General features: G+C 35.5%; 1 protein-coding gene across 1 annotated transcript in view; it reads right to left on the reverse strand.

Moving 5' to 3' along the window:
• Positions 1-284: 284 nt before the first annotated feature.
• Positions 285-27,179, reverse strand: part of GBE1 (glucan (1,4-alpha-), branching enzyme 1) — a 171,129-nt gene continuing 144,234 nt past the window's right edge. Inside the window, exons 13-16 of the mRNA XM_010567636.1 lie at positions 26,573-26,757; positions 25,328-25,475; positions 10,977-11,104; positions 285-555 (exon numbers count right to left, since the gene is read on the reverse strand). Coding sequence (XP_010565938.1) covers positions 499-555; positions 10,977-11,104; positions 25,328-25,475; positions 26,573-26,757 — 518 coding nt within the window. The 3' untranslated portion in view covers positions 285-498. The remainder of the gene's footprint in view (positions 556-10,976; positions 11,105-25,327; positions 25,476-26,572; positions 26,758-27,179) is intronic.

The following is a 27,179-nucleotide window of genomic DNA, read 5'->3' on the forward strand; positions in this document are numbered from 1 at the left end:
CTCAAATTAGGTCCCACAAACCATTAAGGCTGCCTTTTAGCCAAAAACTTCTGTTTTATTTAAGCAAACTACTTACTTTTAGTAAGAAGCATTAATATATAATGAACATTTGAATTCACTAGCAAAATGAGAATTACAAGAAATTACAAACTTCAGAGCAGGATCACTCTTGTTATTCCTGATAAAATTCTGTAAACAACAATTTAATTGAGAATACCTGCTGCTTTGCAATATCTTAAGTGTGATTTTGTACTACTAGAACTACAAACCCAACGTTTTCCTTTCTGCCTCTTTTGTAAAGTTTCCTCAAAAGAGGTTCTAGCAAGTCAAGAGCTCTGAAATTATATGTGAATATTAATCTTACATTTTAAACACCTAATATTACTATACTTAGTTTCAGAAAGCTTCCTTAGAGCAAGTTTTGTTATACTTAGTACTAGTACAGTGTATCATCACTTCTTCTGTGACTTGCTTCTTCAGTGATAGTTACAGAGAACTTCATTTTGGGATATCCATATTCTGAAGCACAATAGCCACTCTGCTTGGAATGTACACCTAGTAAAAATATGACAGAACAAGAATAGCTGAAAAAACATCAATCTCACAGGACACAATTTCTAAATAACAGTATGTGAAAAACACACATGAAATATTTTAACTGTTAAAAATTTGTCATTTGTGCAATGTTGTGGGTCGTATTAACCACATTTAAAGAGTGATTATCGACTGCTTAGTCCCCAGCACTTGAATTACACGATAACCTAAAAGTTTGACAGCTTCATTGCCATCTCTTCTCTTTTCTCTTTTTTAAAAAAAATCTTACCTTAATATATTTTAAAGTGGCTACCAGTAGAGGGCCTCATATGACTTACAATGACCAGTTTCAAAAGCCTGAACAGGTAGGTCAATAGACCGACCATACAATGATAAACAACAGTTTCGCAACACTCTTCTGCTGTGAATTAAAGTTGCCCCAAGGTCTATGATGTCATTTCATACAGGTAAATACCAGCAACATGACACAGCAATGTATTCTTCTCACTCTTGGTATCTATAGAGTTTCAGTGTCTAAGCAATAAAACTCACTCTCAAAACTAGACAGATTCAAAATTAACCATTAAATTATTGCATTTTCTTACCTTTTCCCCCCCAATTACCATAAAAAAAGCCCCCAAACATATATAATCAAAAGACTCCTTATAGATCACAAAAGAACCCGTGGCAATATATATTACATGACATTCCTTCCAAGCAGAGCAGAGTCACTATCTGAAAACAAGACCGATATGTACTACCTACCAATTACCTTGATATATGGTACTCCATCAATTGTCAAGTGTATGAATGCGTTTGCTGAATAAGTCAATAAAAATGCAATTATAAAAGGTAACACAAGATTGAAGATTATTGGCTTCATTCTGACAACATCCTCCTTTAGACTATCCTTCCTCACTGTGGAATGTCTAATTCTGCAATTTCAACTGTTATCTGCTAACTAGAGCCCAATGGCATAAAAGGCTTTCATAGTTTTCAAAATGGAATAAAGCAAAAACCTTTAGGAAAAGGAGAAAAAGGAAAAGAACAGCTGATCTTCATTGAACCAGACAGAGCTATGTCCAATGCTTCTTGAAAGGCATCAAATATAATGATTTCTCCTAAGGTTTCAGTGATAAATAACTTCTATAAATCTGTGCAGGAGAGGAAATACTTAATGAAGTCAGCTAGCTCAGAACATATAGATAAAGGAGAGATTTTAAAAGTATGTATTGAGAAATTCAGTGCTCTGGGTTTGTATGATGAAGTGAGAAGGGAGAATGAACAAATAGAAATAATTTTTCTAAGAAAGAATGTGTAAAAAGTTACTTCAGTTAAGTGAACAAAAATTAACATTAACACGACACAGCAATTCTCAATTATATTCTGGTCAATAATATGTCAGATTCTAGGAGGAGTAAATTAGCCCAGTTCCTTTAAAGTCAATTTACATCAGCTGAGAAGCTGCAAGCAGCATGGAAGCATCCCACTCCTACCACTCAATTGCCAACCAGAATTTTAAAACTGGTTTTAAGCACAATTTCAGAACTTGTGCAAATGATTGTATTTATACTGATAAGAGATATGTTTTCTGTCTGCCATGAAGAGATGCAACTGCCAGCTTATTACTTTAGACACATGTTTTTTCCTTACCTGGGCAAATTAAACATGCGTTTCAGTGTTTTTTGTCTTGGTGGGCTTCTTGCTAAATCATAGAAGAGCCACATATGGCATTATCTCCTAATCTTATCAACTTATTTCATTGGTCAGTGTAACCACCTCTAAGGCTTAAATAAAACTGCAAGAAGCAACAAAACAATTAGGGCATGAACAATGAATAAATATTAATTATTGATTCTATATTAATAATTATTAAATATGATTATTAATTATTCATTCCACTGCTATACAAATTTTTTTAAAGGAAAAACACTACACAAGTACTAGATAATTATTATTACCAATGTATCAGGATTATTCCTCCCCCTCAGCCCAACAGTGTTTCCAGAAATACTACAGTGTATATGCTCTGGCTTTATTATTTGTTTAAATAGACAGAACACAGAACATTTAGGGGGGGTAAAGGGGTGGGGAAGGTGACCAATTGCTTGTCTTTCCTGAGATAAAGTGAAATCTGAAAGATTATCTGCCAAGGATCCCAGCAGGGTTTTTAGCCTTCTCAGCCCAGATTTCTCACCTCTGCTCCTTCCTCTTCTGATGCCTTGCATCCCAGAACTTCCTCAGCCTTTCCACTCAGGTATTATTCCTTTTCCTTCAGCACCTCTCACCTGAACTACTGCTCTTGTAGTAACATCTCCCCGTGTGTACTGAGGTGCACTGAGTAGACTGTGCAGCAAGCTATATGCTACAATTTGCCACCAAGTGGCATGATTAAAAAAAGTCAGGAATCCATTACTGACAGGAAAAGTTGAAATGCAAGCATCTTACTTTATGTTTGAGTCCAGACATTTTCAAATATATACAAATATAGATAAACCTTAGCTAAAAGCTAATTAGTTAGTAACATTAGGCATATTTTAATTGATGTCTATATCTGATTTAGATTAAGAACTCTGCTTGCATACAGTATTTTAATCCATTGTTCTGATTCATATCAGAACACATACATACAGTACTTAATATTATACAAATAAATGTGCAATAGCATACAATAAAAGGCTCACATTCCCAGACACTGAAACAACCATGCTTCTATTGTATTACTCAGTTCTGTCTTCCTTAAATACTGAGAAAAATGGGAACCGCAGTTCTTTTTGCATTTCCTGGGTAAACTACCATGGATTTTTTTTTCCTCTCCTTTTTCTATCTTTAAGTTATTTAGGTCCAAATTATAATAAAGAATTTTAAAGATAATTCCAACACACTAAAATGCATTAATGAAGATATCTGTTTTGACACATTAGGATATGTGTCTGTGACAAACTCCATTCCATTCAACTTGATATCTAGCATAACCCTGGTCCTTTTCAGTTGGGCTGCTACTCAGCAAGTTGGGTTTCTAATCTTTACTGATGCATGGGATTCCTCTGCAGAATTTTTCTTCATTAATTTTGATGAAGTTTCTGTTGGCTAAATCCTCAAATTTATCAAGATGCATCTGGATTGGACCTCTAACATTCAATTTATCAACAATTCACTCTAATTCAGTGTCATCTACAAATCTGCTGAGGGTACGCTCTGTATCATCACTTCAGTCCCTGCTGAAGACTCCGAATAGTATCAGCCCTGGAAGCAATTCCTAGGACACTCTCCTTGATACCAGTTGGCAGCTGGACACTGAGCCTCTGATTACTAAAACTGCAGCAGCCCAGCCAGTTTTTAACCTACCTATCAATCTGCTTATCCAGCCTGTATTTCCTCAGCTTCTAGGCAAGAATGCTGCAGGAGACAAAGCTGAAAGTTTTAGTGCATTGATTGTAGCAACCTCACACACACAGCTAGAGTAATTTCATCACAGAAAGCAATCAAATTGATCATGCATGTTTTGCCTTTGCTAAATTTGGGTTGGCTTTCTGACTGACCCATCTCATATACCCCACTTGTTTGGATATGGATTCCAAGAGGAGGTGGTCCTTAACTTCTCAAGGGACTGAGAGGAGAGACTGACTGGCCTACAGATCCCTCAAGCCTTCCTTTTCACTTTTACTACAGCCTTTGTTCAGTTGTCAGAAATTTCCCCTGACCACTATGATTTTTCACAGATGATAGTCCGCAGCCTTGCAATCACATCACTGAAATCTTTTCAAACCTCTGGGTGTATCCCATTTATATATAGCGTCTTTAAGATGTCCCCAACCTATTGCTCTGCTACTTTCTTTTCAGTACTGTACTGGCACACAAAAGGGTCTGAGAGCAGGCTTTGCCTTTGGAGTCCAAGGTAAAAAAAGGCATTGAATACTCCTGTACTGTCCATAATGCCCATCACAGGTTTGACTCCTCCCTTTGTCAAGGGACTTGCATTTTTTATTAAGCTGCTTTTCCTATTATTATACTTGTAGAATCACCTTCTTGCCGCTCTTCATTATCTCTAGCTGTTTTTTATGTATATAGTACATGGCCCAAGATACCTATCTATCTATAGATAGATAAGTATAGTAAAGTATAAGTATAGAGGTGTGTCCATTAAAACCATCATAGGAAACCTAGGTATTCATCAGTAAAAGACATTATCAGAGCTATGTAATGTTTTATGTTTTTCTGTACCCTAGAAGGAGGGTCTCGGAAGTTTATTCTTGTCTTCCCATTTCCCTTTCATATACTGTTGCTGAATTATATATTTCCAATTACCAGCTTCACTTCTACTGATCTCTGCTCTTCTAACCTGCATCTTTCCGATCACAAGTTTTATCCCATTCATGTCTCCTTCACCATTTCACAAGGCTCACTTGATGAACATTCACAGAAGTGAAAACCCAAAGTAGAGAATACTAAAGAGAATACATTCATAGCTAACCAATGTCTTGACTATCATTCAATCAAATCATCCTCTGAACCTCTCGTTCTGTTTCAAGCTTTCTATGTTCATCTTAAACACCCTTCCCCAGCTCTTTCTTCCCCACCAGGATCATCCATGTTGCAAAGGGCCTCAGAAGGCCCAAACGCCCTGCTAGGTCAGCTATGAGGTCAGACCAGGTTACTCAGGGCTTTAGATATCTCAATGTATTGGGCCTCTGCTTTCTACACCAATTGCTTACTTATTACCTCAGGTCCTCTAAGGTGTCATACAAAATCCACTATTTTAGGAAAACAGGAAGACATCTGCGAGCACACACAGTAAGGCTCATGAGGCCTCTTCTGATGGGGGACTGGAATATGGGGAAGGGAGAACATTGGATCTGTTTGGGGCAGAGTTAGGATGACTCAGCTGTAAATATAAGTTTTTGACCAAGTTAATGTTCAAAGTTTTAGCCATCAAACTATCATTGAAAGTCTTTTTATTCTCAATGGAGTATTTAGCAGGAATGAAACGGAATAATTCCAGTTGACTTCACAGGCAGATATGCTAACAGAGAGGATGATGGAGGATAGGAACATTGTTTATAAGTCAAATACATACAAAATTGTTTTTTGTTATCACCTCTGACCTTTTTATACTGCATGTCCATTTAAACTATGAGGCAGTTACACTGTCTGAAACTAGGCAAAACCCACACAGATCAAGGCTTCTGGCACTAAAATAGTATAGCCACCCTAATACAGAGACAAAACCCCATTTATTACAATCAACCTGTTTTCCACCAACATACACGGTGTTCTACTGAGATCTTAGTCTATTCACATAGGCTCTCACACAAACAGGCAAAACCCAATTGGTACTACCACTACTTGCCAGAAACATAGGATGCTTTTCAGCCATACAAATGCTTACTCCTTATATTTTTTTTTCTGCAAATATCCAGATAATTTCAAGAAATGAGAGATTAGAAAAGCTAAGAATACAGGAATACCAAACACAGGAAGCACTTGTGAACAACAGCAGCTATAAGCAGAAGTCTCACCTTACATATTTTGGGAGAGGATTACAATACACAGCAATCTCCAAATGTATCTAAAAACCCACAAGCAAGAAGTTCTGCAAATGACAACTGGTACTTTCAGAACTGTCAGACTAGATTCAGTACCAGGTGCAAGCACATCTGAAATTGGCTGGAACTGCAACGAACTACTCTTCATCCCACTTTCAGGGTTGGAAAACACCAAGCCCTAAAAATAATTTCAAGGTCATTTTGCAACAGATGGGAGAATTACTAGAACTCAGAGCTAGATCAGACACTGCAGAAAAATATTTGATAGTGCATATTGCAGCTGGCAGATGCAGAAGGCAATGTCACAGGAGTCTGTGCCAACATTATCCCAAACTTTTAATTAAAATGAGGGCTTTAGACAATCTCATGTCTCTGTATCACTACTAATTGTCAGACACTGACACTATTCTGAGAATATAATTAACCATCAATGAATAAAATACATGATAGCTTTTGCTTTCTGACTATAATTTGTTATACAAAACCTCATACATTTTGGTTTTCATTTTGCTAGGTATTACATATGACAAAGAAGATATGCTTAAAATAATGTGAAGTTCTGCCTGTGAGTTTGTTTTTCAATTTACAGCTGTACAGCATGAATATGCAGAAAATAATTTCTCAGACCATCTTGCTTCATTTATGCAAAAGAAGTCCGCATACTGCACAGGCTGTATGTCAAAATTTCTCCTCTATTATCTTCTGCACTCTTTCTTCAAAGAGGTTAAGAGTACTTTAAAAAGACAACAAACACCCCTGACAAACAAGTAGACTAAAAAATAAGACAGGATGAAAGAAAATGACTAACAGAATAACTTTGGAATCATTACACGTGCTTGTGGTTTTAAGTAGTCAAACAATCAATGAATATGAGCAAATGAATTTCTAAGTCTTAATCACCAAGAGGTAAACGTCAAAAAAGACCTTGCTGGTATTAAAGTCTTACTGATTCCCCTAGTTAAAACAGTTAGTTTTCTAACTACAAACATTCTTTCATATAATCTGTATATCTGTGCATGTCAGGAGAGAAAACAGTTAAAGACTACATCAGTCCCTTAAAATTCAATACGTAAATGCTTATCATGAAAGTTATTCAAATGAGTGTTTTCAAAGCTAAGGTCACTAAAAGCTTTTAGATCACTTCAGTCTATGTGCGTATTTTAATTTGTCAATAGACTCAAGGAAGCAGGAAGGTGCACTTTGACATTGAATAGTATACATTAAGGTCAAGGTTAAAAACCCAACTCAGCAATAAGGACATTCTTAAAACAAACGATATAATTTCAGTTTCATTTAATGTGAAAAGATGGTATCAGTGGATGCCAAAAGTAGAGAATCAGAAAAAAAGCAGTATTGGGGACAGGGGGAAAGGAATACTTTGACATCTATTTATTTTTTAACTAATGGGAAGGAACTACAGGAAAAGTAAATCTATAAAATCTGAAATATATTAAACAATTATATTTCTCAAAAAACTGCACACTACTTTGCCAATGACACAACATACTCTGCAATTTCCATTTAGCCTGCTTATTACTCAGTTCTGTTGGTGCACGAAGTATCAAAGTATAAATCCCACCGTTTTCATAGAAATCCTAACTTTTGGTGTGGTTCAAAAATATTAAAGTTACTAGAACACAAATTGATATCTAGTTCCATTTTACAGTAAAATTCAGTCTAGTCAGATGCCTTAGAAAAGACTGACAAGACATTTTGAATGATGAGTATTATTAAAAATGGTTCTTTTTCTCCCTGCCACCTTCCCCCCACCCCGCTCCAAATCTAAGTTTCACATCCAACTACAACAACCAAGTAAGGTATCAACAAATTACTTTGTACATAAACGGCCACTAGGATCTGACAGGAGTTGAAATGTGTGTGCAGCACTTAATTTACAACTTGCAAAGAGATGATAAGACATAAGCAAAACTAAAAATTTATAGAAGCAGTGACAAAACAGACAACTTTTAGAAAACATACCTCAAAAAAGACTATTAGGAGAATACCACAGTGGAGACGTAAAGAGAAAGAAAACTGTGGTAAAAAGAATCTATTTTTACAGTGACAAAGTGGTTAACAGCTTGTTATTAGAAAGTTTGATTACATGGAAAGTTATGTACCTTTCATATATTTGTTAACAATCCAGAACAGAGAAAGCAGTGAAATGGAAAAATTAGATTATAACAATTATTTAAATCAGTCGTATTACAAAGGACATTTTTTGTGCATTTTTCTATGGAGTTTTCAAGGTGTGTCTGATGATTTTGAAACCTGTCCCTCTACAGAATTACTAAACAAACCTGAATCATCACCTGTTAATCAACAAAATTTTACAGTGAAATGCCTAGCAGTGCTTACAAAGCTTCCTCTTCATGCAGGGTTCTTTGCTCCAGGAATTTCATATCTCCCTTCTCATTTTGCAATGTCACTTTGAGTATTTCTTTTATTAGGTGATGTTTCTAGAACGCATCATGTCACATCTAATCTTCTATTTTTGTAACACGTTGCGCACTATTTAAGCTTGACTTGAGCAGCAGAATTATTGCCTGTGACTTCATTTTGTCATAGTCCCCTGGGCATGTTTTGCTGACAATGTTTACTTACACACCTTAAGGGAGGTGCATCTGTCATTAAAAAAATATTTCTTTGAAGTTTGTCGTGGAGGAGGAACTAAAATTTTTGAAACAAGAAACTAAGTCTCATACATTATTTAAGGAGAATAAGATAATTGTTAAACAGCAGGAAAAGAACATTTATGAATTTATTGGGGTGGCATCGTATGTTTTTTGAAAAGAAATTTGAGGGGAAGACTTCTACTTGGATTTTAGAAACTGCAACTAAGACTAAAGCAACTCCTAAGGATGACTGATTACCCAAGAACTGGGACATAAATTGCTATTGCTATTAAAAATAAAACATCACTTTTTTATTATAAAATAGCAGCTAAAGGTATTTACTGTAACTTTTGTTCTTTCTTTCTTAAGAGTTCTATCTTACTGAATTTAGTCAGGTTTTCTAGATTTTTTTTCCCCCAATTACTTTTAGGTGGTGTCCTTTTACTAGCATTTTACCTCTATGTGGTGCTTGTGGCATCTTCTGGGGTGTTGGCTGAAGGTGGTCTGTAAATTGGATTGCTGAAGGACATAAAAGAAAGTTAATGTGACCCATGCTACTGGGTTTCTTTCTGACCCAGAAGTGCCATTGCCATGCCGCAGCTTATGCTGCAAAAGTGCATTTGCTGCTTTGCTTGTCACATGCCTTATCTTCCACATGCTCCTAGCAAATTGCATCTTCCCATTTAGTCACATTTTTTTGTCTTGAATGACTTGCACTCACCATCTAAGAGTCTAAATGTGAAATATACATTCCAAATTATGGTTAATTGGCTTGCAAAAGTTAAGTTAGTGGTAGATAATTAAGATGCTCTCCAATCACCAAAGCAAGGTATCTGAATTGGACACACGAAGCAAGAATTCTGGAAGCATTAATTTGTTACCTAACCTTCAGCAATGAAACCTTAGAGCCTTAGTTTCTTTGTGTGCAAATGAGCATAGATACTTACCCACACTACGAGGGCATTGTCACATATAGATACTTAACCCCCCCTCCAAAACATTCCCAAGATCCTTTACACCAAGCACGATGAAAGCACAAGAATTCTTTCATGTAATGAAACTATTTTAAAACAAGCAAACGAGAGAAATGCCAATACCCTGGTTACAATGAAATAGGATGAGTATGAGTGAGAGAGAGAGAGATTAAAAGTGACAATAATTCTCAGGAGTTTAGATCTCATGAGAGATGTTAAGATGTGACACTGGAAATTGATGTCTCCATTCTGTCATGGAAGAGGAGTGGCTCACAGAAATCAGTGCAGATACTCCATTTTTGTAGCCTGTTAAGATTACAAGTGTAACTTATTTACAGGTGTTCATGTGTATAAATACACCTATGCACACATACACACTCCTTCACCCATATATATGTTTTAGATATGAAAACTTTGTAATATAAGCATTCTCAGAACTTTTTCAGTGAACTCTGCCTTAATTCATGGCCTTTTTGAATCTTATTCTGTTGTGCTTGTGAACATATATGCATATGTGAATACATACATAAAGAATGGGAAATATGTGTATATATGTATACATGTACATATATAAAGAATGGGAAAAATGACATTTAAATTGTTAATTATGGTAAGTAATTATGATTTCAAGAGTAATTAAGAAATGTAGAGTTTTTATTAGTCACCATCTCAGCTAACAGAAATTGTATGTGAGGATATGCCTCCCACTTCATCTGAAGTGATTTGTGGGAAAGTCTTTATCCATTACTCATACCACTTTAGGACTGGAAATTCTTGAAATTCTTTATGTGAACAGAGAACATCTGTTACACTTTGCAAAGTTTTTCTGTAAACTGAGGAGGAGAAAGCCAGTTGGCAAATGCATGATTTGCTCAAATTCGTGTTTGTGGAGTTAAGCAAATGATTTTAAGAAAGCTACGCAAGATTCAGTTTCTACAGAGCTTTAAATCAAAAAGCAAGCATGAAGATGGAGTTTCTCAGACATGAAGCTAAAGCAAATGATGACATTAAAAATGACAATTCAAAAGCACATTAGAAGGTTTTCATGCATGTTGGCAAAGAACGTTGTGTGCCAGACACTGCAAGGGTGCATGAAAATTTAAATGTAATATCAAAAGAGAGAAGTCAGGTAACATTATAGGTCATAATCAAATCATAAGATTGTCATCTCTACTGTATTCATACAAAGACTAACCGCGCCCCCCCCCCCCCCAATACTCATAGAATAGACATATTTGTCCAAAGAATTTAAAAAGTTATTTGGATGAAAGGAGAAAGAAAAAAAAATTTAAAAAAATCTTACTTACCATAAGTGAATTAGGTCGATAATTGTGAGGATATTCTTCAGAGAAGTACTCTGTACTGTGGTCCAGCCTTTGATGCCCTCCATATTCTGCAGCATCAGAATCCAGAAGGATTTGATACTTAAAAATAACTATTAAGGAACCATGCCAAATTACTGTTAAATGGGAAATAAATCAAAGCAAAAAACCTAGAACTGCTGGAACAGAATTCATGCTAATATACTCAATATAAAGCAAAAATAATAATTAAGAAAATATAAGAAAAGAGTGGAAAAATATACAGAACATATAGTAGCTGTATGACATTTTGTCTTGAAAAATCTCATCTTAGTATAGTGACTCCTAGTAAAGAAAGCACCTTCCAGTCTCTTCTGGAATCTTCCATGAATAGTTTATAGTATTACAGTAGATATGCATAGCACTTTATGTGATGAATTAGACTAAAAATGTACCACTAAACAAAAACTGGATTTGAATTACATTTAAGAAGTTACATAATTGTGACAATCAAAATCAATCGGTGCTTAGCGATATTTTACAGTCTGTCAGAATCTGCTCAAGTGTTAATGAGAAAAGCATATAACTTTACAGAAGAAAACCCCACAAGTCCTTTGAGAGTTTTTCAGAAAAGAGTTTGAATTATTATAGCACAGAGGAACAAAAGAAAGCTTATATGTAATAGAAGAACTTTTAAGAGACAAACATTCTGACTGCAGTTGTAAAAATGGGGAGTTATTTAACAAAGTGTAATGAGGTTGAATACCTGTACAGATATTTAAAAGGATTCAAACAGATTTAGCAAAAAGTAAAAGATAAAATAACATTGAAAGAAGAAAATCAGAAAATATAAGGAAATAAATGGGGAAATAAAGAGCTAACACATATTTAAAAGTAAATTTCTTCTTATTTGGGACAACAACAATTAAAAAGTTTTAATTTTATGATTTTTTCACTACCTATGAATTTCTTGTTTGGGCATAATTAAAAAATAATTTTCCCTCCTGAAGTTACAACAGAAAGCCTCAATCTCCACTCTCTACTGCCCAAAACATACAGAGAGGGAAATAACAGTGCTCTATAATCCCCAATCTGCTTCCTTAATTTTAAGCCATGGAAAAATCTTATTTTGCTAGAGCTTGTATTTAATAGGATTAGGAAAGAATGAAGCAACACTCTTTCAAGTCAGTGGTTCTTAAACTGCTCTTGGGCATCTGTGTTTGCTCAGCCTTTCAAAAATAGGCCTGCTCAAAAATCTAAGGATTTTGATATCAACAGAATTGTTTTTATTTAAGTCTTTTTACACTAGTCTCTATCAGATGAGTTTAGGAAATTTCCCAACTGCCAGTCTTCCTGATTTAAATCTCTAGCAATAAGAAAGATGGAAGCATGACATCACACCACACAAAAAGTAGCCTAAACTAAAAGTAACTGCAAATTTACTCGGAGATATTTCAGTTTAGAAGATTGCACAGGTTTTGCTGACAGAAGGCAAAGAAGAAGAAAAATAGACGCACATGAGGAAAAAATGCAAAGCTGCCAATTAGCTACCAAACCACTAATGTTAACTAATCCTTTCCCCACAAGTATTTGCAGCAAAATGAGAGAAAGGTCCAGAACTACCAAATTAGTTCTTGATTTCTAAAGGGCAGGTGCCCAAAGGGAGAAACAGCAGATCACCACATTCTCTGGCAAAATCTTCCTGTTTGTTACCTCTTCAAAAAAAAAAAAAAAAATTTAGGAAAATTATACTTTGCCAGCTTTAGTCCTCAATGCCTTATATGTGCCCTACATACACACCTCCCCCCGCTTTATTTTATGAACACATTCAAATTACCATTCATTTGTTGTAATGTACAACATACAAAAATACAAACTATAACTTCTAGTTACTCTCTCCAGTGTCCTTTCAAACCCAGCATCAGCAATGGCTGCTACTACTCCACTGTATATTTTATTAACATGGCAGGGGAATGTCTCTGTGAAGTACTTCACTCTTTGCTTCTGTGATCTACACTATACATTAAATTTAATAATTTATCAATATTGCTGAAAGCCCTGACATCTATAATGATTCCTTTAAAACTGTTTACAGCAAATGCAATTGTTATGGCTATGCTAATTTTAAAACTATTTATCCCATTTCCTTAATCCAGGCTATAAAAGTAAAAAAACCCCAGGCTATAAAAGCATGCTCTAGCAATACAAAGTTAACATCACTGCCTCTCCACACCTCGTGACATAGCATATTTGGTGTAAATACTGTTAATCAGATCCTGAAAAATGGTGTCAAAAAGAATTTTAAGATCTTCTCAAATTAGATATTTCTCAGGGAAAAATAACTAGTTTGGTAAACATGCCCATTTGCCCTCCAACTTAAACGTTACAGAAAAGCTGCTTTTCACATTTCAGAATTTCATGAGTATCTAGGTTTTTGAAGACTACTTTCACAAAAACATTAAACAACAGTCGTGCATTTTAATTAAGCACATAATAGAACTATTTTCTTTTGCAGTGAGGTCTCTTGTTTCAGCAACAGAGTGCTGGAAACACTACTTGTACTCCGACTGAAAAAAAGCCTGATTTCTGTTCAGTTTGATGCTCTGACTAAATTTCCTAACCACTACATTGGAGAAGAGTAGCAAAAGCAATGAACTCTTGTATAGATAGAGCTGGAAATGGAAAGGCTGTCATTATCTACCACATTAATTACTGAATTACTATGCTTTTATGATGTTTTGAAATATGTATTTTAACACATTTTTTAAATTTAATCTTATGCATGTTTAATGACACATAAAACACCACTAAGTAAATGCAAATCATAAAATAGAATAATTTGTATTTTGTTCCTCAACCCTCACTATTGATAAAAGAATCCAAGTGCTATTTGTCAGGGTGATGGTCCAGCACAATTAAAAGCTTTGCAGAAGGGCAGATAGGAATTTCTACTCACCAGTTGTAAAATGATGTAAGTCTTACTGACTCACATAAACATCTATCACAAAACAAATACGTTCAAATAATATTAAGTACATCAGGTCCTCTGTATTATATATGACAGCCCCATTACAGAGATTACCTACATGACAGGTTACTCATCAGGTTAGAAAGTCTGGACACAACTGAGCAAGACTGGACACATAGGAAGGGTTACCAGACATATACAGAGACTGTAAGTGCGCCTGATGATTTCATCTTCATCCTTTCATAATCTGTTTTAAAATCAGGATTAGGAATTGTTCAGTTTTGATTTTATTATACAATGAAATGTTTAATCACCCATACTTCTGGTTCTCTGGTGCTTTCCAGGCATGCAACTAGAGCATGGGTATGTACGTAAATATTTATTTTCTTTTAAACTCATATGTAAATCAGCTTTCATGTCTTGCTGCACTTCTCAATATACAAAGGAATACCTAATAAAGGTTTCATTTTTATCCCTTGCTACCATTTCTTGGCTAAAAGCAAAAGGTTCTGGCAATACAGATGGGACAAAGATAAAAGTACAGACCAGAAAAGATCAAAAATTGTGCCGAAACACTTAATTTCTGTCTGAAACTTTCAGAAAGTGAATTTAAGCTAGAACTGAAGAAGTGTATGGACAACAGAAGACATGAGAATGCTTTTGATCCTTTAAGCAGCCTTGGGATCAGCCAGCTGTCCTGAACCAGTTATAGTGGCAATGACAGTAACACTGGCATGATCCCATGCCTAATCCAGCTGGAAATTATAGTTATATGACAAGATTAAAATTACTCATTCTCATTACATCTGCATGGACCAAAAGATTTACTGACAAAAGTAATGGTTAAAGGTAACCCTGGACACTTTATTTAGGGTGTGCAGAGAAAGCTTTGGGGTTTTGTTTCTTTGTATAAACCAAACTACTTTCCCATAAAGCCTTTTTCAGTATTTCCTAAGGGAAATCCTTTACAGAAGTAGCTACAGTATATATGCTGTCATAGTTACACACAGCATACAAAAAGATATTACAGGAAGGCTTTCTTCTTTCAAATACAAGTTATAAAATAGTAGACGAAAAGAAAATATTTTTTTTTCCTCAATCATTAAGTGCTGTGTAATACCAAACTGCTGAAAGTTTCTATCATTATTGAAACAAGACACTGAATTAAAACAGTTGAAAGCACTGTTCAAGGAAGAATTAAAAAATAAACCCTGAAACGCAGAAAAAAATCCGAAATTTAAAATGAACTAAAGAGTTTCTAAATCAACATGTCTGCCTATATGTTCTATATATCTTCTTCTAGAGTTAAAAATATATATACACTGGTGAAAGCAGCATGTCTTCAGATTTTACCTCTTGCAAAAACATTAAGAAGCAGTAGTGACAGTAGAACATGCAAATAAAATGTGGAGCGACAAGTCACTGTAATTTTAAAGTACTGGCCACTGTAGCGGCCAAACCAAGGGTGACTCCATCTGATGCTGAGTGTTAAATGGCTTCTTAGCATGGTTAGTTTATTAGCTACATGTACAGTGTGATGGCATAAGATAAAAACTTCTAAATAAAGTCTTTAATGTGTTGGTTGTATTTTGACAAATCCAACCCTTAAACTCTTGGAAAATATTTTTGCCCATCTTGGATGAAAATCAAAGGCCAGCTTTCAGGTATTGTACCAGCATTTCTCCTTAGTCTTGTTTTAGCAAATAGAATACAAGCAGCCTACATCTGAATGATCTTCAATATTGTAATAAATGGATTCTCAGAGGTCAGGCTGAATAAACTGGCAAAGCAATGTAGAATAACTCACACCAGCATTTAACAGCTGAATATACAAGTCTTTTCAACTTTGCTCATTAAAAAAAGTCACTCTAAGTCAACAATGTAGAAGACTACAAATTACTAAGGAGCAACCCTTATGAAGTGTGGATTAGGAACCTATCATTAATGCACCAAGATTTCTTTGTACTACTTTGATTTAGAAAATTAAACACAAAAATAGCTTCTGTTTTTTTTCAGTACTTCAGCAATTCAGAATTGGAAATGACACAAGGCAAAACATGAAGTTCACAGATGTAGGTTTCATATTTTAATTGAAGCTTTCGTAGTTATCAATCACCATCAGAAGTGCAAGTGTCCTTAAATACACCCGTAGAATATATATTATCTGAAATTACATTTTGTCTCTACTTAGGCACATTTTTCTCTTTATTTACGTACAACCAGAGATTCAGATGTATAAGGTATCATGCTAATTTTCTCTAGGTGAATCTGTCTCAGGAGACAGAAGAGAAACCTTCCCTGGTTTCACTTTGAGAACTTACTATATTTCCTAGGCAGGGCTCTGTGTGTATCTGTTTGTTCACCTTGAAGATGCAAGCCAGGGTTATTCTAAGAAAAAATTAAAATCGAATTAATTCAGTTCAGGGTAGTTTATAGAGTGAGTTAATTCACCACCTCCTTCTTCAAAACTGAAACTGACTGCACACAGAATTAAAAGATACCATGTATGAAAAAGTCAAGTGCCATTTTGTTGACCATAAGCGACTTACCTCAATGTGTAAGATGTACACATTGAACTGGGAGTGGAGAGTCAAGAGTCATGGAACTGATGCTTACCTTTAGTGGTACAGCTGCCAGACAGAAAGCAAGCGCATATTGAACTTCCCTCTACTCCACACGTTCACTGGATTCTCATGTTCTATGTGAGAGACTAGGGGAATCAGAGGGCGAGTCTACCTTAATATTTAAGATGGGCTTGGGAGCACAGTTTTGGAGCAATTCTCCTCCTCATCAACCCTTACCATGCTTTGGTTCATGGTTCTGAGCCAGTTTTTTGTGAGTGTGGAGGTTTTTTTGGTTTTTTTGGAGGGCGAGGGGGGAGGTTGGGGGGTGTTGTGGTAGGGTTTTTTTGTGTGGTTTTTAACATTTGCTCATCTTCAGGAACTTTTCTGATAGAAATAACACAAAAAAGCTGTGAAAAGCTGCTATTTTGGAAAGCCACTGCTAAAAAGTTGCAAGTTAATGAGAGAAGAGAGCTCACTTAGGCAAGAAAGGTGACCTTCACTTACCACAGGAGTTTACCCACAGAAAGGCAGGGCACAGCATCATAAATAAGTCTGAAGGAGGAAAGACAAGGATCACAAGTCATAGGATGGGAACATACAGATGGGAGCAACAATGACTCAGACTGGAAGTCAGTTACAGGGCCAGACCAGACTGCTCAGGGCTTTATCCAGCAAGCTCTTGAAAACATCAAAAGATGGAGCCTGCATAACCTCTCCAAGCAACCTGTTCTAACAGTTGGTTGATGTCAGCACTGTGAACAAGCTTCTGTTAGGAAAGGCAAGACCTCTGCTGTTAGACTTGTAGCTAGTAAAGTAGTACCAAGATTGCAATAATCCCCATCTCCACTGGATACTCCAATTCAGATTTTAGATCGGATTTACTGGCACCATTATCTACATTTTCTCAACAGCAAAAGATACATGGTAGAGAACGCTTTCATTGCTTGTTTTTCAAAAGTATGTACAAAAGCTGTTGGAAAAAGTGCCCAGATGGAGAAGTGACCAGGATGAGAAATGAAGATGACATATGACTTTCATGTACAAAGGCACTAGCTAGTTTGAGAAGTCAAAGGCAACAGTAATGAGCCAGGGCCAAAGGAATATATTCACCCTACAGAAAACAAGAACAGATAAGCTATCCTGGCAGCAATTTTCATTGTCAAAATACTACCTGTATAAAAGAAGAGATCCTGGCAACAAGTGAAGACAAGAAACAAAACCAGAAAAAGGAAAGCCAGGCATACCAACAGCTGTGTCACTGACAATCATTCTCAAGACTGATCAAAAGAAAGGTAAAGGATACCAAAGACCAGCAATTTCTCAAAGAATCAATTTTGTAAAAAACAAGCTATGGGCACAAGCATAATTTATGAATTATTAATATGCACACAGAACAAGAAATATAGCCACAGATCAATATGGCTAATTAATGAATTTTTCATTCACCTCATATCCTAGAAAGAAGCCTAAAGAAAGTGGAAACCAGATTTTCAAGCTAGGCAGAATTGAGAAAAAGCATATTGGAGTATTTGGATGAATTTTCTCATTAAACACCTTGGCCTGATAAACTTCAGTTCAGGACATTTAGAATATAGTTGAAGCCATTTAGCACTCAACTCATGGCACAATACTGGGGAGGAGGTGGGGTACTGTACCTTTTTACTTCAAGCAAAAAGCATCCATACTTGGTTAAGTCAAATGTAAATTTAGAGGTATGTAAATCCATATTGGTTGGTAATCATGAATATAAAATGCTGATTTACTTTTGTACCAAGATAACAAGTCTTGTTAAAAAAAAGCGGGGGGGAATATATACATATAGCTTAATTTTAATGAGATTTCCAACACTGCAGAAAAATTGTTTAACAAAAATCAGCGTGGGATCTTATGGAAGGGAAAGGAGTTATTTCTGAAATCTTTAAGCCCCTTTCCTGTTCTTTCTCCCTCCTTTCAGCCACGTTCCTTTTGAATATAGGAAAGAAAGTTTCCATATTGGATTTTTACTGCAGACAGGCCTTGGAATCAACCACTACCCCACAGAAAGGTCTAGTCAGTTTTAAAAAAAATAAAAATGGAAACTTATGAATGGTTTCCCTGTTAACATTTAAAATTTTATCTACAGAGAACTAGAGACAGCTGACCTAGATGTTGTGTTGATTATTCATCTATCTCAAAACTGAAGCAAATTAGGCAGAAATAATTTGTTAGCTCAAGCTGCCTTTTTCTCATGAAAAGGCTTCTGAAAGAGCATAATTTATGAAGTAAAATTCCAGCATGAGCATAGAAATGTTTTCCTTTTTCCTTCACATAATGAAATAGAAATTGGGCAATAGCATATGCCACTCTAATAGTTATACAGACTCATAGTGCTGGAAACCTGTGTCTTTTCCTACACAGATCAAAGATGCATTCCCACATTAGTATGCTGTATTTCTTATTCACACCTATTAACCTTAACATATCAACTACCTTGATAGAATTTGGCATTTGGCTAAACCTAAATTAAGTCCTTTGTTTCCACATGCTGGATACCCCCTGAATTCTAACAGGCAGGAACTGTTCCATAACCACACTTCCAAGCAGCCTGCAAAGCAGTGCCTTTGCCTTCAGCAATTGCATGCCAGTGACTCATTCAAGTGACCTTATTTGCTCATTAGAAGCCCTAGGTGCAGGTTGCAAATGTCAGAGAGCCTGAATTAATTTTTTTTTTAAAAAGCATATTTTTGTAGCATTTTGATGACAATATTTGTGATACCTCAGGTGTCATCTAGCCATTTGCTTATAGACAACTCTGACTTCAAAGGTCTTCATGCACCCTAAATTCATGCCAACAATAAGTCTATGACACTGGTATTCATTCACTCTAGCATTACAATACTTTGATATGTTATGCTATGTAAAAATGGCAATATTTGTAACAAAGTAACCATTTTTACCCATGACTTTTTTTCCTGCTTGCACTTTAGCACTATGACAACGTGAAATGTCAAGATACAAACAGAGATAAGCTTAGTAGCAATTTGTATTCCTCAACATCTACAGACTTCCGTGCTCACATATAAAATCAAGGTGTCAGTCCTTGAATACCTCACACTAGGGTGTGGGTCATCTTGGAAGAACACGATGTAGAATGGAGCGACCCAATGTCAAGTAAAATAAGACAAGAGAGAAGACTGTAGTAGAAAAGGGAAGGAAAAACTGACTCCAAGCTGGATGTGACTCTTTACATAGCTATTGACTGGCTGACTGTTCCGAAAAAGACTTTCCAAACCAAGTGGGACCAAAAGGACTGTCTACTGACTACCACTTCTCTTACAAAAGTACAATAAGGTTTGCTACACTAACAGCCTACAAAGAAAGAAGAGCTGAAAGAATGACATTTTCAATGACATCAGAACAGAGGAGTGCCTACAAAAATGTAGGCCAGTGTGGCAGGAAGGTCTGTATTTTTTAACATACCTGGTAACATATCTGAGAAGCTATATATATATATACTAGTAATAGTATATTACTACGATATACTGATATGCCAAAGCCATCCACTTAATAAAGACAAATTTAATGACAAGTGTTACATGCACTAATTTGACTAATTCAATCCAGTAAACAAACTTAAACCTAGGTTGTGAAAGGATCATCATCTCCTACAACTCCCAATATCATTCAGATAAACCTTTTATTAAAAAGAATTTAATCAATATACTATAGCAATTTGCTCTTCAGGCTTATCCAGTAACTGCCTCAGAATATCAAATTAAAAATCCACCAATTTCTTAAAAAAACCCCCAAAAGAGTAACAACAAAGTCTTGTTTCTAAGTACTTCTGCTTCACTTTTAAGTTCCAAAGGGATCATAAAGAATTCCTTTTAAAGTGGAGAGGTTGTTCTGAAGATTTAATGTCACATGTGACCATATTTCCTAGTTATAGGACACATTAATTTTTTTTTTTTTTAAAATCTCAGGTTAAAAGGTTCCATTACAAAACTATACATAAAATTCATGGCTCCAGTTGCAGGACAAGAGTTAGAAACAAAGCTAGTCAACATTAAAACACCCCAAAGTATTTAAAGAAAATAGATACTAAAACTCAGCCTGCTGGATGTTGGGCAGGGAAGAAGAAAGAATGCTGAAAGCAAGAATAGGAGGGCAATAGTGGTTGTTAACTTTGGGATATGTTTCATTTAAGAACTGATACTATAAACAGTTCTTCATTGTTTCTATACTATAAAAGTTTGACTACTCTAGAAGACTGAGCTGCAGTAAGAAAACTTCATGATTTTTTTTTGTTTGCCTGATGCAAAGTACTGTTAAAGTCAGGTATTCTTGATTAGTAACTTAGAAGTCTCAGCCAAGAAAGACTTAGCATATCTAAAAGAAATGAATGCACATAATTTGCATCTCTCCTGGTTAGGTGGAGTATAAAGTGGACTTCCTATGGACCTGTGTGCTTGGTAAAATATTTGATACCTTTACCTTTCTAAAAATAAAGCCAAATCCTTCTTGAATTGAAGTACCAAAAAGAGCCTCAATCTCCTGCATGCTCTGAAAACCATGCTATCCTTTTCTTCTGCACTGTCTCACTGTTACCAGTCTTAAAAATATTACAGAAATAGTGTAAGTTAGCCCCTGTTTACTGCTAACAGCTTACGTAGTTACCAATACTACAGAAAATAAGTAGATCCAAATCTAAACAGCACTGTCACCCACATGCTAACTTTTGCCTTTTGATCTTGCAACCAGAGGAGATATGAATAGAATAGACAATTTTTAGGGTGTCCTGCTACAAACAGAATCACAAATATTTCACATGGACTCCTCCCCCGTGAGAAGCGAGGTAAGTTTACTTACTCTCTTTTACCACATGCTGCAATACCTCAAATGTGCTGTCACTTAAGATCACGCATACAGTTCATTACCGCTACTCAGCTAAGTAGAGGATGCTTAAGGAACTGCTGTAATGTGATTCTGCTTTTGAGCTTAGTTTCAGAAAAGTGTTTCAGTGACTATCTGCATCTTCCCGTTCTAATGTCAAAGCATTAGGTATGTCTAGTTTAAGATGAAGTTTCCTGAAAATACGCTTTTATGGTGATGAGCACGTAAGCACATCGCATACCAGTTATAACTAAGATTTCAGCAGTTCTTTAATACACTTGATGGTAGTTCCACAATTCCAGGGTTTTCCTTGGGTTAGGAGCAAACTTTTACACAGAGAAATGGGATAATGGAGAGCTTCTGTCTTCATTATCAATGAAAAGATACTGAGAACGTAATTGGTAGATACAGTACTGCTTAGCTTTCTCCTAGACAGAACAGAAATGAAAAGTTTACATACATTCAAGGTGTTTATGGCCAGCTTATTGTCCAAGGACTTTGCTAGCAACAGGCACTAAACAGAAGTGAGATTTTTATGATGTAGGCATCAGGGTATGTTGTCTTATTTGATGCATCTCCTTCAGAAAAGGATTCCCAACGCTTCATCCCATGTGATGACTTTGATGAGCACATAGTGACCTTGTTAATATAGATAATAAACAAGCTTCCCAGATAAAGAGATCTTAATTAACATAAATGAGACTTCTATTTCAAAGGCCAAAGAGAAAAGAAAAAATGTAAAGATGCCTACAAACCAAATCAAAAGGTTTTAACCTGTTAAACTCACATTTTCCTTTTCACTCCTTTGTTATTTTCTCTTCTTTATGCACAACAGTTTAAAAAGAAATATTATGATTTTTATTTCAACAATAAACAGAAACCACTGCAACTGCCTAAGTTCTGTTTCAGGAAAGTCTGATGAAGACACATTCAATCTGCTTTTATAAGGTAAAACTACAAATTTGGGGCAGCTAAATTATTTGTTCAAATGCACATGCCCAACTCTAGCAAAGTGTCTTTATGAGATTTTCTTTTCAACTGAGAGGAGGTTTTTTATTCTCCTGGCATGGGAAACACTGCTGTGTTCACCTTGAGGGACAACCATGCAAAACACTGCAGCTTTTTAAACCTGAAGATCGTTTCCAGCTCTGTGAACCAGAACTTGCACAATCTCGTGAGATATGTCTGCCTAAGTACTTGTATTATTCAGAACAATTTGCATCTTCAGAATCCGAGATACTGGAAGGAAGAGAAGGTTCCTACCTTCAGACTTAAATATCCAAGGTTAAATCAGGCTGAGAGCCAGTTGGCAACAGTTCCCTCCCAGAGGGTTTTCAGGAATTTCCCCTGGTTCATCCATTGAACTGCCACAGAATAAAATGAATAGGGGAAGATTGTTGAAAAGGTGATTTATGGGAAGATTCTACATTTGTGATTCCCAAGTAAGAATACTAAATTAAGAGAACTACTTCCTTTCAGAGTTGCAAGGAGTACAATACTGTAAAAGGGGACAGACGCTTCCTTAACCAAACGAACAAGGCTCTCAGCAGAGGTGAAGAAGCACTATGTTTCACAGAGAAGAGCAGCAGCAGCAGCATTTAGAGCCCTCTGCTGCCACCAAGATCAGAGAACCACAAAATCCACTGTTTGCTTGGGACAGGAGGGATTAGTCAGACAAAGCACCTTAACAAAAGCAAACGATGGTACTGGGCAGTTCCATTAGCAATAAAAACTTTAGTTAGTGAACAAAAAGCTAATATTGATCTTTATGCTTTAACAAAGGTCTTTTAAATTTAAACTATCTATAATATATGACGTAAATAAAATTATACTGCACACACTTAAAAGACAAGGATGTGTACTGACAGTAGCATATTAAAAAATATGATATAAACTGCAAATATGGAAAATTATCTGTATGCCTTGTTTATATCATACTTGTTTTGAATACACTTGAGCTGTTGTTAAGTTTCAGTATGATTTTCAGTGAACCAAAATAAACATTAAGGATGTAAGAAAATCCCTGATCATCTACTACTAAGTGAATAGCAATCATTTTCCAGTGAGTTTCTGCTTACATTAAAAAAAAAGAAATCCCAAACCAACAAACAAAAAAGCCCCAATCCATTAGCAATGACTGTTTCTGGCCAAGACACAATAGAAAGCTGTTTCAATGCCCAGTGTGAACTAGCAACAGATCAACTTACTGAAATCTAACTGGGCCTTGAATTGAAAGGTAAAACCAGTGAAAAGCAGATTTCACAAATTGCTTCATAAAAGCTACTATAGAGCAGCCTCAGCTGAAACAGGACCAACGCGTCCAGGATTCTATGCAAACAGTAAATGCCTAATTTATATAAGAAAAAGGGATTCAGGTAGTGTAAAATAGATACATTAAGTGTTTCTGAAATGACTGAAAAATTTAGAGCACTGATAAAAACAAAAAGGCTGCTTATATTAAATATTTAGTCAACAAACTGGTCATAAAAGTATTTCCATAAACATAAAGAAAGCCCAATTAGTTTCAGAAGCCTGAGCACAGCTTAATCTTAGCTGTAAATACCAAGGAGCAGAATTTTTGTAACAATGTGTGTAGGGTATTTACACACCCCAAAAAACAATGCCTAGGTATTCACTTAATTTACACAAACCAGAAAATGAAGTTAGGAAAACAGCCTCATATACAATCGTAATTAAATACAAGCCTGATGAAGATGTGCTATGGAAAAGAGAGAAAATCAGTGATACAAAAGTTATTAAGAGTGAGATTTTTCAAAAATATTTCTTACGCATTTCTGATTATTGAACCTCTAGCATCTTTGAAAAAGAAAGGCAGAAAGTAAACAACAAAACATGGATTGGATTTAATTGTATCTGTATAAGTATCAGAACAAAAAAGTCATGCTAATTCTGTTATGTGTTGTAGTCCTTAACACTGAACTTACACCTTTTCCATCTGCAGAACTCAAAGAATTTCATACAAGACAGATAAAATGCAGTAGCATCAACTTAAACAGGTGAATACCTGAAGCCTATGACAGTCAAGTATTGGCATATCTCACAACACCAGATTAAGATTTTACTACCCCACTCTACCTTTGCCAGGAGTTCCAGTAGCAGCACAGAGGTAGCAGAAGAAAGCACTAAAGAAAGTGGGTTTGACTTGATGTTTCTAAACCAGAATCCCGCTAAGTCCCTCGGATGCTGTAGGTCAATTCAGCAGTGCTCAGGAGTTAAAGCAATACATTGAACTAAAGCAACTGAAATATGGCAGTAGTTGCCTGAAGTTGCTGATAAATAAAAGGAGAGTAGGCCAAAACTGGAACTACAGTGCTTTAAACTGACACAGCAAGATTTACTAGACTGTGTTTGTCAAAGGACTTGAAACAAACTGAATTTGGGCAAATTAAATTCCTCCGGCAAGGTAGCATTCATTTTTTGAATCTCCCCCAATGCTACAAGTTTGGATACAAATGCAAAACCAGCCAATTACTCAAGAGTAATCATTTACTGCTCAGCTGAGCTAAGGGCACATTCTCAGTCCACCCAGTTACAAAACAGAAAATGTACAACTTTTGTGATGAAGGTTTAAGCTAATGCATTTTCCTGTGTGACTGCATGCACAGCCTCATCTTATTGTGGTCAATTTCTACAGTTTAAGAAGCAGGAGTTACTTGCTTTTTCATGTCTCAACTTAATTCCAAAAAACAAGGCATCACAAGGAAACTTTAACGTAGTCTTTAAATTGCAATTTTTTACTTTTAGTTTCTACAAAATGATCTCTTATGAAGAAGGCAAATTTCTAAACTATTTTTTTGCTGTACACTAAAAATTAAAGCAGGATTATACTGATGACGAGTAAGTGGTTTCTTACCTTCTAACTACAGTTTGCATTCATATTAGAAAACAGAAATTAGTTTTCAACTTCTAAAGCTTTTCTGTACAAGCAAAACAGTGAAGAAAAGGATATTTTCCTGGAGTTTCAATACCCACTCTGTAGTCCACGTAACTTTGATATGGATGGAAGTTGAAAATAAAAATGAGACCTGCTCTCTCAAATGCTATGACCTTATTGGATTCATGCTTTTCACTTACAAAGGCCTAGGAAAGAAAAAATAAAAATCTAATACTGTAAAATATTTCATTTCTAACTGAATTAACATAAAAAAAAGAAAAACCCCACTGCTTCTATACCTTATTCCAAGTAAAACAGTCAAAGATTCAAGCAACATAGATAAGGGCATTAACATGCAAACTGAAATTGTTTACCTATGTAATGTCATATAAGATTTTTGAGTACTAAACTGTAGCTTACTTTTTATAAGCCAACGTAAAATTAAAGAGTTAGAAGCATGTTAGGTACAGAGTACTTGAAAAATTCTTGCTTAAAGATCAGTAACACGGTCTTTTTATCACACTTTAGCAAAAAATGGATTCCTTTTATCAAATCAGATCTTCAGTCTGCTTGTTATGGGGATCTGCATTCCATCTACTGTTAGTAGTTCAGAAAGTGAAGCACTGGATATGTTTTTTTGTTTGTTTTTCAAAACCTGTGTGAGAAATAGCTTTGATAAGCCACATTAAACTGTTGCACATACCACCTTTGTTCTATTTGCTAAAGCCATTAATAAATAACTTGACATCCATTTAAAAAATTCTTTAAAGTGGATTATGACTAGTATGGAATAATTAAACACTGACAAATTATAATAATTGAGTTGCTTTGATAAAAAGTACAGTGCAATATTTGGCTAAAAAAGGTAAATACAAAAGTGCCAGGTTGAAGACCAGGAGACTATATACCCTACTGAAAGTGTTTTCTCAGTAACAGAGTAATAATTTATATAAAGTAAATTGTCAGAACAATTTACAGTTTCCCAAAGCAATCCTTGGATTGGATTACAGACAATTTTATAGCCTGCTTTACTTTATCCAATCTGCAGTTACTAAATAAAAATAGCAAAAATAATAGGAAAAGAGCTTGCTATAAAGCTAAAAGGAGACTGTTTCACATTTCTATTATCTGTGGAAGATATTTCAGTGACACGTTTTGACAACTTGAAATATATGGTGGGGCATTACGCAGTGCATAATAAAGTGCTGTTTAAAATTTCTGCATGCAAATTTGGTATTCTTGTTATTCTGAACATGTACCCAACTGGTGACTAAAAACTTATCATTTAGTATATATAGCTTACCGGGGGAGATGCAAGCCAGCCAAATCTTTCCTCCAATTTATTCATATCTCTATCAAATGTATTTAGGAATCTATAGCGAAGAAGATGATCCTCAGTAAGATTAAACTGTCTTCTGGCATAGTGGTAGCTCTCATTATTCCCTTTTCTGGGGAAGTCAAGCCATTCCGGATGTCCAAATTCATTACCTACATTTAAAAATATTAAGGATCTGTGAAATCATGTGCTAAAAATAGAATAAAACTGCAAAAGAAAGATACATTAAAGTGTATTTCCTTTCTACAAGTGTTAAATTCCAAAGAATAATTCTCCATATATAAATACTCATTTTGATATTAAAATGTCTCTCAGATCTTTCATACTTGTGCCAGGTTTGTTTGACCAGTGAAACCACCAGAGCAAAATATCCATGGACTCCAGGGGAAACATAAAGTGCTAAATGAATTATAACCTCTATGCTATCATGCCATGCTTAAAAATTTCTCATCCTTTAAAGAGGGCAACAGAAATTCAGTCAACCGGGATACAAATTTTAGAGTCACTATGAAACCTAAACCCATCACTTTAACAGTAGAAATCCATTGTTTTAGAGCACTTAACAGAAATCAGC

Source organism: Haliaeetus leucocephalus, unplaced genomic scaffold (assembly GCF_000737465.1).
Source record: "Haliaeetus leucocephalus isolate CR32 unplaced genomic scaffold, Haliaeetus_leucocephalus-4.0 Scaffold228, whole genome shotgun sequence".
Classification (NCBI taxonomy): domain Eukaryota; kingdom Metazoa; phylum Chordata; class Aves; order Accipitriformes; family Accipitridae; genus Haliaeetus; species Haliaeetus leucocephalus.